Source organism: Heptranchias perlo, chromosome 34 (assembly GCF_035084215.1).
Source record: "Heptranchias perlo isolate sHepPer1 chromosome 34, sHepPer1.hap1, whole genome shotgun sequence".
Taxonomy (NCBI): Eukaryota; Metazoa; Chordata; class Chondrichthyes; order Hexanchiformes; family Hexanchidae; genus Heptranchias; species Heptranchias perlo.
Window position 1 is genome coordinate 11,383,890 of NC_090358.1, and position 16,578 is coordinate 11,400,467.

Here is a 16,578-nt window from a genome sequence, read left to right on the forward strand (position 1 = left end):
GTGTTTCAATTACAAATGTATCCTAATGAAGCGCCTTAGGACGTTTTATTATCCTAAAGGCACTATATAAATGCATGTTGTTGTTGTAGTAATGGGCTGGTTTTAAGTAGGACTTGCTTTTTTTACACAAAACTCAAAGCAAGAACATCCATATCATAAAGATAATTACAAGCTTCAATTGGTATAGTACTGCAGGATTTTAATTTAATCTTTCCAGGGACATTTTGATATATCAATGAACATTTATCATTTTGGTGACACGTTTTTAGAAAAATGATTCTTTGACAAAAAAAATCTCTTGCAGTTCTTAAAGGGGATCAGTCAGAAAACTCAAACCCTGATAATCAGGTCAATTCACACACAAGCAATGCTTTTACACTGTGAGAATAGGCCAAAGTTCACATTCACTAAACTAGACAGAAATGATTCAAAAATTAATCACTTAAGCATAAAGTAATTTAGTTGTGTTCTTTGGTTTGTATCCCTGGAGCAGCTTGATGCTTCAAATTCTTCAGCATTTTTACTCTTCTCTCCTAATCCACCATATTCCATGCTACCTATCTTCTTCAATTGAGAGGAGAGAATAATACTGCTGCATATCTGTCCATCTCTCCCTGGATAAGATCAATACTACCCATAATCATCCCAGTAAGTGGGGTGTTTAAACATTGAAGGAGGGTTGTCCTTCAGTCAGGAGTCTGACGAACTGTAGCTACTAGACTATCCCTATTTTCATACTTTTGGAAATAAAGAATAAAAGGTGGTTGGTGAGTTAACTAACCCAATAGTACTGGCAGTATCCAGGCAGTATCCAACTTTTATTGCTATAGTGCCACATTTCTAATCTGGCACAAATTTTGCACTCTACTTTGGAGGTTGGATTCACACACACTACACTTCTGAGTTTGAAATACATTACGTTTGAGGAGGGCAAGATATTCACTAGGTTTGAATATCACTACAATTTTAATAAAAAGAGTGATGGGGGTGGAAGGAATATAAAATTTTAACATAGCCATACTTCTTTCACAAGTATTTCAGTAAACGTTAATGGTGTGAGTATGTTTATGCTGGCACATAATTTTCATACTATGTCCTTTCACCAGTTCAATTACATTCTTTTAGCTGGAGAGAGCCTTTGAGGTCAAGTGAAGTGTTGCTGGTTACAAGTCTGCCACTGACTGCGATAGTGATCGTGATGAAAATAATTTATGATAAATTAACAGCATTGAAGAAACCTATTGGTAAAATTGTAATGTGCAACAGTTCAAGTGCAATTTTTCCTGTAGCACATTAGAAATAAGTAGTGACAAGACTGCTTAACATTTTAAAGTTACCAAGATGATGAGTTAATTTACAGAACAATAGACATGGACAATGCTAAGACAAACTCCCCCTCTTCAGAAATGAATGATAATTTTCCAATCAACCAATCATTCACAAACTATTAACAATAAAAATGTACCAATCACAAGTACATTCAGATAAAACAAAGGCTAACTGCTATGGAGATGAGAAACTAAAATACAACTCAAGAACAAAAATAGAAATAAAAGTCCTCGCTTTATCACGTTTTTAGTTATTTCTTTCCTTCTAACATCTCCCACCACAACAATCACTTTCCTGTCGAGGTAGCAGCAAGCTGGCAAAGTGGTTCTCTTCTTCAAAAGCACTGTAGCTAGCTTTTCAGGGGAAGTGCTATGACATCAGAAATTATGGTTGATGAATGCTTAACATGTTCCTATGACATTTACCTGTTCACAATTTTTACAGTGAGGCCAATTATTTCAAATAAGCTAACAATTTTTTTAAAATAGTGGAGTGAGGAAGGTGATACATCGTAGTATCATCATAGTGGGTTCAGCACAGGAGGAGGCCATTCAGCCCATTGTGCCTGTGCCAGCTCTTTGAAAGAGCTATCCAATTAGTCCCATTCCCATGCTCTTTCTCCATAGCCCTGTAAATTTTTTCCCTTCAAGTATTTATCTAATTCCCTTTTGAAAGTTACCATTGAATCTGCTTCCACCACCCTTTCAGGCAGTGCATTCCAGATCATTACATCTCACTACATAAAAAAATTGTTTCCTCATGTCACCTCTGGCTCTTTTGCCAATTAGCTTAAATCTGCATCCTCTAGTTACCGACCCTTCTGCCACTGGAAACAGTTTCTCCTTATTTACTCTATCAAAACTATTCATGAATTTGAACACCTCTATCAAATCTCCCCTTAAGCTTCTCTGTTCTAAGAAGAACAACCCCAGCTTCTCCAATCTCTCCACACAACTGAAGTCCCTCATCCTTGGTACCGTTCAAGTAAATCTCTTCTACACCCTCTATAAGGCCTTGGCATCCTTCCAAAAGTGCAGTGCCCAGAATTGAACACAGTACTCCAGCTGAGACCTAACCAGTGTTTTATAAAGGTTTAGCATAACTTCCTTGCTTTTGTACTCTATGCCTCTATTAATAAAGCCAGGATCCCATATGCTTTTTTAACAGCCTTCTCAACTTGCCCTGCCACCTTCAAAGATTTGTGTTCGCACACCCCCTTTAAAATTGTACCATTTAGTTTATATTGCCTATCCTCATTCTTCCCACCAAAATGTATCACTTCACACCTCTGCATTAAATTTTATCTGCGCTGTGTCTGTCCATTTCACAAGTCATGTGTTAATCATTCATTCACTATCAGCAGTGATTTCTGATCTCAAGCCTCCAATTTTTCCTCCACCTTTCTTATAAGCTGTTTAGTCTTAATCTTGGCTGTGCTACCAGAAGAATCACTGTATTGGGAAGTCAAACTGAACCCTATGTGGCACAATGTACTTGTATATTCAAATAAATATGGACCATTAGTCTTTTGATTATGACATGGTTTTTTGTGTGTTATAGCCATAAAACATGTTAAATTTGGAAAAATTCAAGGACTAGCTGGATCATGCATGCAGACGTAACAGATTGCTGTATACTAGTTCGTGAGCTTATACTTCCCAATGGCCATTTCCAATTATAACATATTATCCCCATGGTTTTGCTAGAATTGGTACTGACTTCATGACCAGCCAACAGAGAAATTTATTTGCTGCAACAAGATAAATATTATTCACAAATGAAAAATATGCTGCCATTAAATATATGACATCAGGGAGCAGTCAAATGATTTATTTGAGGAAATGAGAAAATACGTCATTTTTCCTTTACAGATTTTTAAAAAATTAAACATGATTCCTTTTTAAATTGCATTTTACGCTATTACATAGCTCACTTTCTGAATGCATGAGCAGATCTCTGGAAAGAATGTAAATCTACATTGAACATCATGGCCTCATTTTATATTTTATTACGTTATGTGGTATTTTTAAATGTTAATTTTACACAGACACTTAATATCTGCTATTGCTGACAACTATATTCTAACAAAATTAACATACGACAGTGTAAAGAACATGAAAGACGCATTTTAGATTTCAAGTAGAATGTCGATGTGGCTAGTGCCCTGATGCTGCAAAGTTCTTTAAAAATATGCAACACCAGAATAATTCGGAAAACTTGCTATATTAACTTTCTTTTAACTAACTATTCAGGTGTGAGCCTTGCTTAATGGTAGCTCCCTCACTTCAGAGTGTGGAAGTCATGGGTTCAAGTCCCATTCGAGACATGAGCACATAATCTCAACCAACACTCCCTCAGTACTGCATTGTTAGAGGTGCCATCTTTCAGATGAGATGCTAAACCAAGGCTTCTTCTGCCCTCTCAGGTGGTCATAAAAGATCCTGCTATTCAAAGAGCAAGGGAGTTCTTCCATTGTCCTGGTAACATTTATCCCTCAACCAAAAACAGATTATCTGCAATTTATCTCATTCCCCATTTGTGGGACTCTGTTCACAAATTAGCTGCCGCATTTGCCTGCATTATGAAAGTGACCACATTTCAAAATTACTTCATCAGCTTTAAAGTGCTTTGGGACATCCTGAGGTCATGAAAGGCGTTATGTAAACACAAGTTATGTTTCAATTCCATGTTTTAGAACAGACAAGTTGACATTGCAGGCTAAGCCCTTCAGAAAAGTGTTCAATTCTGAAAATAGGTCCAACCTGAAATGTCATCATGCCTGTCCACTCCGTAGATTCTGACTGATCTACTGTGTGCTTCTAGAATTTTGTTTCAGATTTGCAGTATTTTGCTGTTTGATTCAATTTTTTTTCATTTCATTAGTTGATTTTACATGGCTGAAAGGAAATAATGAACAATGAAAAAATCTGTATAATTAAAAGTCTTGCAACCAGCATACATCTGTTGCAGCACAACTTTCAAAGATGTCACACCTGAAAGCTTGACCTCAGGGTGTCACACCTCCAAAGTGTCACACAGGATAAAAATTCACTTGTTAACAAATTGATTGAATGCGTTTAGTTCATATTAAGTTATCAAAAAATAATGAAGTTCCAATGAGTAACATGTTATGAACAGAAGGGAAAAAAATAAATTGACCAAATCACAAAACCTTATTTGAAAGCTACCGTTTATGAACCAGCAAGTACCATAACCCAGAGCAAAACTGCTCAAATTTCTTCACATTGCCTTTTTTTCCCTCGCACTCAGGTATGTGTAAATAAGAAATAGCATTCGTAGCATAGCAGTTAGAAAATTCCACAGTTCTGAATAATAAAGCAAAAAGTCACTAAATATTTAACCTAACATTTGTTATTTATTATTAGAAATGCCTGCAATAAAATTCCCCCATACAGGCCAGCCATTCCACCTAGGCAGGAGCTGGGAATTTCATCTGTGCTTGAGAGCAGGCGCTAGAAATTTCCAGCTACGATTGAGAAATGATGTTTGTAAGTGTGATTAGTTGTACTTTTTACCCTATTCTTGTGGAACTACATATCCAGAGTGCACTATGACAACCTGGCAGAGAGAGCTGATGAGTTCTAGTTCCTGTGGAGAAATCCTATGCACATGGGAAGAAAGACACATCTTGAGATTTGCAATTTTCACCCTGCTCCAGTGGAAGTACACCACCAAAATTCATTGTAACAAATGATGTAGAATGTTTACAAAAAAAACTCAGGGATAAGTGGTAGAACTCTTTTCCTCCTTGACCTCTCTGCAGCCTTTGACAGTCAACCACACCATCCTCCTCCAATGCCTCTCATCCGTTGTCCAGATAAGTGGGTCTGGCCTTGCATGTTTCCACTCTTAACTATCCAGCAGTGGCTTCTCTTCCTGCCCCCGTACACTTACATCCGAACTCCCCCCAATAATCTATCCTTGACCCACTCTTCTCTCTCATCTACACGCTGCCCCTTGGTGTCATCATCCGCATACATGGGGTCAGCTTCCACAAGTAAAGAAAGAAAAAACTTGCATTTATATATCACCTTACACGTTTTAGGATGTCCCAAAGCGTGTTACAGCCAATGAAGAGCTTTTGAAGTGTAGTCACTGTTGTAATGTAGAGAAGCGCGGCAGCCAATTTGCAGACAGCAAGGTCCCATAAACAGCAATGAGATTATCTATTTTAGTGATGTTGGTTGAGGGAGAAATATTGGCCACGACACAGAGAACTCCCTTGCTCTTTGAAAAGTGCCATGGGATCTTCCACATCCACTGGAGAGGGCAGACGAAGCCTCGGTTTAACATCTCATCCGAAAGACGGCACCTCCATCAGTACAGCTATCCCTCGGTACTGCACTGAAGTGTCAGCCTAAAATATATGCTCAAGTCACTGGAGTGGGACTTGAACCCATAACCTGCTCAGAATGCTACTACTGAACCAAGGCAACCGTACGCTGATGCCACCCAGCTCTACCTCTGTCAATCTGCTTCTGAATCGCTCATCCGTGCCTTTATCACCTCCACTCTTGACTATTCCAATGTTTTCCTGGACTGATTCGCATCCTCCACCCTCCGTAAATTCAACTTTGCTATCCTTATGTTATCCTGCACCAAGGTCCATTCGCCCATCACTTCTATCCTCACTGATTTACAATGGTTCCTATTTCATGTTTAAATCCCTTCATGGCCTCACCTCCAACCATACAATTTTCCCCTTACTAAAATCTCCACCTCTCACTCTGGTCTCATAGGAACAGGAGTGGGCCATTTGGCCCTTCAAGCCTGTTCCGCCATTCACTGATATCATGGTTGACCTGTGACCTAACTCCATACATCCGCCTTAGCCCAATATCCCTTAATATCTTTGGTTAACAAAAAATCAATCTAAGATTTAAAAATCAATTTCACGAGGATTCTCATGCATCCTCCCTCCTTTTTGTCCCACCATTAGGCCGCTGTGCCCCTCATTTTACAATCTTCTCCCTAAACCACTGAGCTTCTCCACATCCCTCTCCTTTTAAGATATTGCTTAAAACCCACCTCTTTGAACAAGCTTTCAACCAACCCTGCAAATATCTCTTTCTTTGGCCCAGCATCCATTTTTGGATTACGCCTCTGTAAAGCCCTTTGGGACATGATTCTACGTAAAGGCGCTACATAAATGCAAGTTGTTGTTGTCATGACATCTGTATCTTGGATTTTTTTTGCTGCAGTCTAATTAAGCAGATGGTTTTTCCACTGGGCAGAAACTTTTTGGGGGTGAAAAGATTTTATTACAAATAGAAGATAACCAATTGTAAAGAAGAAAAATACAGACTTAACCAAGCACGAAGAAGAAAATCAACAAAGAAAATAATAGATGGACACACACAACTTGATGCAAAATTTGTATAAATTTACTAAAAAGTAATTATTTTACAGTAACATCACAGAAGTACCCCAGGAACTGTCATTGGAAGCAAAATGGATGAAATCTTGACATGACATCAAAGGCAGGGATTCCATGAAATGAATCCAAGTTTATAACCTTTAGTAAGTAGGATGAATATATTTATTGTGTTAAGCGCATCTTGTGGCTTATAAATTTTGATTATTTGATAAATCACAATCTTGGAATGATAAATTTGTAATTTCACTTGATGTGAATACTTTACAAATGTTGTTTTACTGACACAGATCTTTGGTACCTCAAGGCAGTCATGCAATCACTGCTTCAGTAACTTTTGACCAACGTCACTTTATGCTACAACAGGACTGCAATAAACATCGAATATCACACTCGTTTCTGAACATATAGGTGAGCAACAGCACGGAAGATCCACTAGCCTATAATTGAAAAGATTGTGCTCCTACCTCGATTTGTCATTTCTGATTTGTCATTGAAGCATTAACACAATGCAGTTCCTATTAAAATCTTTCCCCTGAAAATCAAAAAAATTAAAATGGGATCTCCAAAAACACTTTAAAGTAACTAAATTGTGAGTTGCAGATTTAGCTAGAGCTGGATTGAAGGGAGAAAATAAAAGCAATTCTTGTACTATAGTGTAACCAATTTGGTGCCATATATTTTCTCCAGTTGCTCGGAGTTCATCCAGTGAATAGTTGAACCATACTGACCAGGAAGGTACTCGGTTCAATCCCTAGTTTGTCCTGAGTTAGCTGATCTCAACCGGGCCAGGGATAGGAGAGCTACGATTGGCCTCGGCACCAGGGAGGGAAAGCAGGCCAAATTTCTTGATCACTGTCCAATGACCTCAGCTGGAAGAATGCATGTGTGAATGTCAGATGAGGACAGGTTGGCCTTGGCTGTGATGCCTCCAGAGTTGCATAGACTTCCTACACTCACTCATTCAGCTCATTGATGCAGGGCCATTTGGGTGAGGTGCTATGGAGCACTCATGCCTGAGAATCCATAGCCTAGCAAAGAACCTTCAGAGAATAACAAGAGGAGAAACAATGGCAGAAAAAGGAAAAGAAAAAGCTTGTTGCAATCTGCTCTGACATTCGACCAATAATATTTATTCTACTGAGGAAAATTCTCCATGGTTCCTCCAAAGATAAATCGAATAAAACTCTAGAATCACTCTCTCACCTTATATCCTTTATTTATGCTTAACTAACATTTGCTTTTCTTTTCACAATACTTCCATGGTGGCAGAAGCATTCGATACATCCTTATAACTTTCAAACCTATTCCTAAACAGATATTTATTCAAGTAAAAACGTTCTTGAATGTTTGAAATATGAAATAAAAACAGAAAATACAGCAAATGCACAACAGGGAAATCAGTTTAAAAATATATTTATACATTTGTTTTTGAAGATGTTGACAGCATCAACCAGCGTAGCTGGCAGTCTTTCATATCCACTGTGTGTGTGTGTGTGTGTGTGTGTGTGTGGGTGGGGGAAGCAAAGAGGAAAGCCACAAAGCTGGTTAATGTTGTACTCCTCTTATACTCCAAAGTTTGTAGCTGGTCCAACCATGTTTGGGCCCAAAAGCTCCTCCAGGAAAAAGCAGCTTAAACTGCCCAAAGACTAACTCAGACACCAGCTCAGAGTCACTGCTGGGTCCTTGCTCCCTCACCCCAGCAGCCAAAATAATATGCTTACATTCAGCTTCAAAACACCTCGCTTGCCAGTGACTAAATTTTCTTCCAGGGAACTTGTTCTTGCCGAGCGCTTTGCAGCTCTGTCTCTGCTTCACTCATGGCGTTGTCAGGTTTTTCTTTTTGGTGGTAAAAACTGGGACTCGGGCAGGCCAGCAAATAGGCAACATAATGAGTAAACATCCTCCTTTCCCAGCAGGAGCTTGATGAGAGCAAGCCAGGGAAGACCCAACAGGCAAAGGCAGCAGAGGTAACCAGAAGCCCAGGCCTCTGTCAAGCGGGGCCTTGCAGCATTAACGATAGCTGATTTGTTTTTTGGCAGCTACTATTCACCCCCGTGGATTGGACCTTCACCACCTGGTTTGTCCATAGCCCTATAAAATCAAGGGAGCATGGGAGATTCACTCAATGGAGCATCTCAAAAGGGACATATTCAATCTTTTTAAGAGTACAACTGGCAGATTTCATATGGTGTAGCTTATGGTAAATTGGATGATACGTTTTATAACATTAGCTTAACGTCAGTGGTAGGAAAGATAATGGAATCTTCACTCAAAGATGTATTAGAAAGACATTTAGAGAACGAAAATATAATAAAGAATAGGTGGCACAGATTTCAGAAGGGAAAGTCATGCTTGACCCTCCTTATTGAATTCTTTGAAGAAGTAACAAAAAGTAGACAAAGGTAATGCAGTAGGTGTAACATATTTAGATTTTCAGAAGGCCTTCAATAAGGTACAGCATTGTGGACTCATGGCTGAGGTCAGAGCATGTGGAGTAAGGGGACAGGTAGCAGAATGGATACCAAGTTGGCTACAAAACAGAAAACCAAGAGTAGGAGTTAAGGGTAGCTACTCAGAATGGCAAAAGGTGGGAAGTGGTGTTCTACAGGGATTGGTGCTGGTATCACTGTTGTTCACAATTAACATTAATGATGTGGATTCAGAAGTACAATTTCAACATTTGCTGACACCACCAAATTGGGGGTGAAGTTAATACAAAAGGGAGAATACGTCAAAATGCAAGGGGACATTAATAGACTTTCAGAATGGGTGTGTAATTGGCAAATAAATTTCAATATAGATAAGTGTGAGGTGGTGCATTTTGGTGGGAAGAATAAGGAGGCCACATACTGCTTGGATAATAAGAGTCTAAATGGGATAGATGAGCAAAGGGATCTAGGGATGGATACACAAAAAGTAGCGACCAGGTTAATAAGGCCACAAAAATCAAACACTAGGGTTCATTTCTAGAGGGATAGAATTGAAAAGCAAAGATATTATGTTAAACTTGTTTAGAACCTTGATAAGACCACACTTGGAGCATTGTGCACAGTTCTGGTCTCCATATTATAGAAAGGATATAGAGGCATTGGAGAAGATGCAAAGATGATTCACAAGGATGATACCAGAACTGAGAAGATATCCTGATCAGGAGAGGCTGAACAGGCTGGGGCTCTTTCCTTTAGAAAAGAAAAGGCTGAAAGATGACCTGATAGAGGTCTTTAAAATGCTAGGGTTTGATAGGGTAGACAGAGAAAATGTTTCCAAAACTAGAGGTCATAAATATTAAATAGTCGCTAATAAATCCAATAGGGAATTCAGGAGAAACTTCTTTACCCAGGGTGGTAAGAACTTGGAACGTGAATGTGGAATGTGGAAGGAGTCGTTGAGGCAAATAGCCGCGATGCATTTAAGGGGCAGCTAGATAAGCATATAACTGAGAAAGGAATAGAAAGGTATCCTGATAGGGTTAGATGAAGTAGGGAGGGTGGAGGCTCGTGTGGAGCATAAACACCGGCATAGACCAGTTGGGCCGAATGGCCTGTTTCTGTGCTGTAGTTTCAATATAACTCGATAACTGGAGAATTGTGCTATGCAATGCATGTTTTAATCTGCTGCTAATATGCAGATTAAAACAGGCATTGTCCATTTAAGACCACATGGTCTAATGGCCGTAAATCTTAGTCATTTAGTTAGTTGCTGTTGGTGTGAGATGTTTACAGATTGGCTTTCTTTTTTTTTAAAAAAAAACTTCAAAACATGGCATGTGGGCTACATGCAAGATTTGTATAAGATAGAGCTAAATCATATGCAGTTCTCATTATTCCTTTATGAAGGTACCATGGATTTGTATATAGGCAAATAGTGTGCAATTGCTCTGTAATGATACTGTATCACCTTTTATTCACATCTTACATTTTCACGAAAATCACGTTGAAAAAATATGGCCTTAACTTCCCTCACAAATCATTCCAGTTAAATGTGTTTTTAAAAAAACTTCAAAGAATTGAAATTTAACAGCATCTATTCTCAGTTGGCTTTGCTTCCAATTCTGCTACCAGCTTCAACATTAAATCAAAAGGAGTAAAATGATCCTAAAACATGCAAAACTCAGTGACAGCAGGTAAACCATTGATTTTGGGGCAAGAAAAGATTCAGTGGTCAGCTGGAGACCTATTCAAGGTTCCTTGGTGTATTCTTAGAGTTCTCAGGCCTGTCAGAAGCTAAAATGAAAAGGCTTGCAGCATTTCAAATTACAATAAAATCACCAGTAAGTCTCTTCCGTGGGTCTGAGCGTCTTTCAAATCTTGCACGTATGCATATTACTGCAAGATTGTCACAATTCCAAGCAGCAGAATGACAAGAATTGAGTAGATCAAAGAGTAGAGAATTGCTTTCAAACTACCTCACACCAAGCTGTCTGACTTTCTTGCAAGAAATTAATACTTAATCTGCTGAATGCAAGAACAATCTGAACATGTTCCCATCTGAATTCCAAACAAATCTCTTAACTACAGAGGAACCACATGATGGATGGACTTGAAGTGGGCTTTAGAGGCAATTATACAGGTACAAATCTCAATGACTTAATTTTTGAACCTATTTTCAACATATTTATGAAATGCTTAACCTAAGGTTTTCTCATTTTACACTGCTACAAAGGCAGTTGCAGTATTTTTTTTTAAATGTACTATGTCAAAGCTCCAGACACACTACTTTCGCCTTTCCCAGCACTTGCAGAATTTCCCCCAAGGTTTACATTTGAAGGGCACGGTCATCATCCAAATCAGTTTGGCAAACATGATGATATAATTTGTGTACTATCACAGCACTGTCACAAAATCATTGCCTCATTTGTACCTAACACTTGCTGTGAAAAATTAAACACAAGTGTCTTTTCTGGACAATAACCCCAATACAAAGTACAGGAAACTAATTGAACTAATTATGACCAGTGGGTGTGAATAATATTATTTCACGCCTAATGTTTTCATAATTCTTCCTATCCAGGAATGTGAACATTACTAGATTTGTTTTTCATCCGCTTAGTCAAACTTCTGCCCTGAAAAGAATGAAACAGGACACCGTCACCAGCCTGACACACGAGTTACTTCAATCTGGAAAAAAGGTGATGCACACACCACACAGATTTAAACATGATCCCACCACCAAGCAGTTTAACTCTCCCACTTTCTGGGAGAACCTATTTGCTTATTCTTCCATCTGTCCTTCTCTGCACCTTCTCATGCAACCACAGCAGATGTAATACCTGTCCATTCACCCTTCACAAAGCTACCATCCAGAGACCTAAACATTTCTTTCACATGAGACAGCAATTTACATGTACTACCATGAATCTAGTATTCTGGGTATGCTGCTCTCAGTGCAGTGCAGTTTCCTCTAGATTTGAGAGACCAAAATGCAAATGAAGTACCTGCTTTGCCAAATACCTCATTCTGTTCACAGTGGGATCTAGACCTTCCTGTTGTTCACCACTAAGTTCTCAGTTTAGACTGTGACTCAAGTCTTTAGCTCCCTACAGTGCTCCAACCAAGCTCAAATCAAGCTTCAGCCATAGTGTCTCATCTTTCTCGTGGGCACTCTGCAGTCCTCTGGTCAACATTTTCTTTAGAAACTTCAGAACTGAGCTGTATCTCCCATTTTCCTTTCAGTAGGAGATGCTGAGAATGTTGAGTAGGTCTGTTGGCATCCAGTGGGTGGGGTCGGAGTTGACGCTACAGGCATGGACTCTTGTCAGAGTACAGCTCTGGCAGGGGGTCGGTACCAGGGTGCTAGCCTGTTTTTAAATACTCTTTTCAGAGTTGGCTTGTCTACATGTGTTTCCAGCATTTCTTGTTTTCATTTCAGATCTTGTGCTTTTAACCATCTTAGCTATTTGCATGTTCTTTTGCCTGTTCACTCCCTCACGGATTATAACAGGTTACTGCTTCTCTAGTAAACAGCTTGCAGGTTATTTTACCCATTATGTTCTTATGTTCAGAGAATCTATTATATCTTTTCCTTGCCCATCGATTTCAACCCTACAAAAATCCTTACCTTCAAGTTTGCAGTTGTGAAAAAGGGTGTATAGCCGGTAACTTAAATCAGTCTTTTTTCATTACTAACGCTTACTGACCTGCTGTGTATTTCCAGAATATTCTATTTTTATTGAAGATATCCAGCATTTTTTAGGTCGTCAAATGCTGGAGTTAGTTTGTGTTTTCATGTGTTGTGTCACAAAAAGGAAAGAACTGGGTTTGAACAACAAACTAGCTACTTGGTCAATTTCTGAATTCAAAAAATAGCTGCTTAGGCACATGTTAAGCAGAAAAGCGGTACACAAATCAGACTTAAAAAGTTTTCTTGGGTCAACTCAAGTATATTCTAGTGGTAGATTACAAGGCACTGTCCAACTACTTGCAAGTCAGAGCAAGCCAACAAGAAACTAAACAAACAATCAGGAAGAAAATGCATGAAAAAACAAGAGTTTTAAAGATTTTTTTTAAATGAAGTTAAATTTTAAGCAAGGCAAAAATGCACAGAAAGGTACTTAATGTCCCCAGTGAACAGTGGATCATTTAACTCCTTGTATGAGAAACAGTCTCATAATAAAAAGCAGTAAAACAGGAAAAGCGATCTTAGTACCAGAAATGCAAGAGAAGATAGGCTCCTGGCTCAAGCAGGAGCCTACCTCCAACTCTGCATCAGTGTTCTCTGATATATGGCAGCCTGCACTGTTTTTGGTCATGTAGATTGTCTATGAAGCATGAGTCAGCATAGATAGAGAACCAACAGGTCATGCCTGAAACAGGAAAAGGAAAAACTGACAAAGTGCAGCAGGCTCCAACAGTCTGGTAGAAAAAAAATAGCTGACCACCTACCAGAAAGGTACTCTGACAGAGGATGCTCAAATACTAATCTATTCCTCTCACCCCAAAAAAACACCAACACACCCATCCGACATTGCTAGCATTTCCTCATTTCCTGCCGCAGTGAAAGTGGGATCTATGGTTAAGGCCTCAAGTTATCAAAGTCAATATTAAGGCCAGAGGACTGCAAAGTACTGAAAGGAAAGATGAGGTACCGTTCTGAGTTTGCATTGAACTTCATTGAAACAGTATAGAAGAGGTAAGAGTGGGAATGTGACAGGAAAATTAAGTGGCAAGCAACCGGGAGCTCGGGTTAGCACTTATAGGCATAATGGAGGTGTTCGGCAAAGCAATCACCTAATCGCTATTTGGTCTCCTCAGCGTGGAGGAGGCCACATCATGAGCCACAGATTATAGCATATCAGGTTGTAGGAAGTACAAAGGAGTCTTTGGGGGTCCCAGAGTGGTGTGGGAGGAGATGAGAGTGCAGGAGATGTAACACCTGTCCATACACTCTGCACCCTTGGTGTCAAACTGCTTTTTTCTCCTCTCAGCTTCACAGGCTGCTGAAGCCTGTTTTACTTCACCAGTTTTTCCTGTTTCCACTTCCACCTGCCTCACATCTAACCCCATGCCTCAGCTACTCACATGTTGTCAGTGTCTTGAAAATGTCTTTAATTTATATTATATGCCTATTATCTCATGTTAATATCATTTCAGCCATTTAATCATCTCCTGTTTTCCATTTAAACACTTGACAGGTCATTTACTTCCACTCTCGTCTGTACATGTGTGTGTGCCGTTTTCCCTTCTCCCTTTCTTTTGTTCAGCTGTAATTTCTTCCAGATCTGATGACGGGTCTACACTGAAACATTAATTTGTTTGTTCTCTCCACAGATGCTGACTTACCTGCATTTTCCACTTTTGTTTCAGATTTCCAGCATCTGCAGTTTTTGCTTTTAACAATACTTTTAGCTTGATTTCCAATGCTTCCTACAAATACAGATGTGTCCATAAAATACTGGAATCAAGAATACCATTTTCAAATCTCTTAGCTTGACATAGGAGCTACAAAGGATACTCCAAAGTCTGTTTTGTTCTGCCTCTCACATCTCTCCCTCACCTGTTTTAAACACAAATTCCAATTAAGCCCCAACATCCTAGCAGCAACAATCGACTATTACGTGGCAACGTCCAATATTAATCAGCTAACTGGCTACACAATTTAACAACCTAAAAGATTCTATTCTAATTCAAAATGTTTAAATATAACTAGTTACAGTGCTAAAGCATAATAAAGTACATCTTATAAATTGTGTAATGTAGGTTCATGGATGCATGTACCACTGGCAAAGGGATGAGACTGCTCAGACTCAATTTAACTTAGAATTCTTAAAGAAGCATAGCCAGCGGAGACTTTTCATCTTCCTGGGATGGATTTGAAGCTGTATCCCCAAGACAAAAAAAATTGTGTTTAACCTACAGCACCATAAAACCACAAACTGTCCATTGTGAAAACTGGAGTCAAAATGCCTTGAATCTTGTTTAATTTTTTTTTGTTGAAGACTGTTTTCCTCATTGCAGCAGAATTTTCCAACATGATTGTCATAACCCACAAAGAGATGGCATAACCCTTTGAGCAAAATGATTTGTGTGACTGCAGTTGTATAACTCCAGCAATATACACAATTCATATAATGAACTTTTTTTCCATTAGAAAAATAGAAATGTAGTCCTGTAGTTAGGGTTAAACTAATGTAATTAGGTGATTTTCAATTATAAAATAATTTGTAAAATAAAAGGTGAATGTCTTGAAGATGTTCTCTTAGCAGTCATTAAAATGACCGTGAAAACACTTACTGGAGAATCTGATCAGTGCAGTCCTACTAGTTATGGCCCCAAATGAATTCTGGGACATGCAGGTATAACTCCCTTCACTGCTGCCTCCATCTTGCTTCTTAGTGTCCCTTGATACTTCTGAAATGAATAGTGATCCATTGGGAAGCACATTGTGCTGTTCCTGATCCACAATAGGAATTCCCTCTTTCTTCCACGTTATGTTGGCAGGCTGATCAACAGCAGGTAGGTTGCAATCCAACACCACAGTTTGGTTAGGTTGCAGTACTGCATGCACAGGGCCAACACTGCAACTCAGCTCCAGAGAATTCACTTTATCTAGATGAAAAAGACAAAAAAACAAGCATATTAGAATTTGAAAACAGCTGAAAAGTGTAGAAGAATACACAATATATTTCACACAAAAAAACTCAAACCAATTATATTAGTTATTTTACTGGCTATCAAATGCACATGTTCTTAAGTGCAATTCAATATTGTACCCTTTCCCAATATAATCCTTCAGACAAGTTTAAGCAAAGTTCTTGCAGAATTATGTTAACTTAAATTTTATGGCATAAGTTTAGAAATTGCAACTTGATGTTTATATTTGAAGTATAGTGAGTAACATACATGTGAACACTTATTTAACCTGCAGTTTAGTTGAAAGAAAAAAAAAATCAAAATAGAATCATTTGGAGCTTATGGATCTGTTTTTGAGTAGCAATGCACTGCAGCAAACTACAGTAAATAGAAATGTATCAGGAACCCTCCTCCCTCAGCAATGGATGTTTGTACATTTCTACACATGGTGCTATACTTCATCTCTTAGGCCACTTATGCATTATGGAACTTGAAAACAATAGTAGGGCTTAAGAACACACAAAGAAGCTTCCCCTTTTCAAGCCCCCCTCCCCACCCACACACTGTCCCTGGCTCAGAATATACTGCTGCAATGCCACTCTTCAACTATCTGCTATAAGTTCCACAACAAGCCCAAAGTGACTCTCCCTTTGATCTTTCATCCATGCTATGCAGAACCACCCGATCGCTGCTCAGCAGCTCCCTCACTGTTAAGATCAGAAACTCACCACGTGGGCACAAACCAGCCTAATGCTGCTGCAGAGAGGATGAAGTTCCAGTGCA

At 39.0% G+C, this 16,578-nt stretch overlaps 1 protein-coding gene across 1 annotated transcript in view; it reads right to left on the reverse strand.

The window, feature by feature from the left end:
* The window catches only part of igdcc4 (immunoglobulin superfamily, DCC subclass, member 4), a 128,835-nt gene that overhangs the window by 81,438 nt on the left and 30,819 nt on the right, over positions 1–16,578 (reverse strand). Inside the window, exon 2 of the mRNA XM_067971416.1 lies at positions 15,457–15,771. Within this exon, the coding sequence (XP_067827517.1) occupies positions 15,457–15,771 (315 nt within the window). The remainder of the gene's footprint in view (positions 1–15,456; positions 15,772–16,578) is intronic.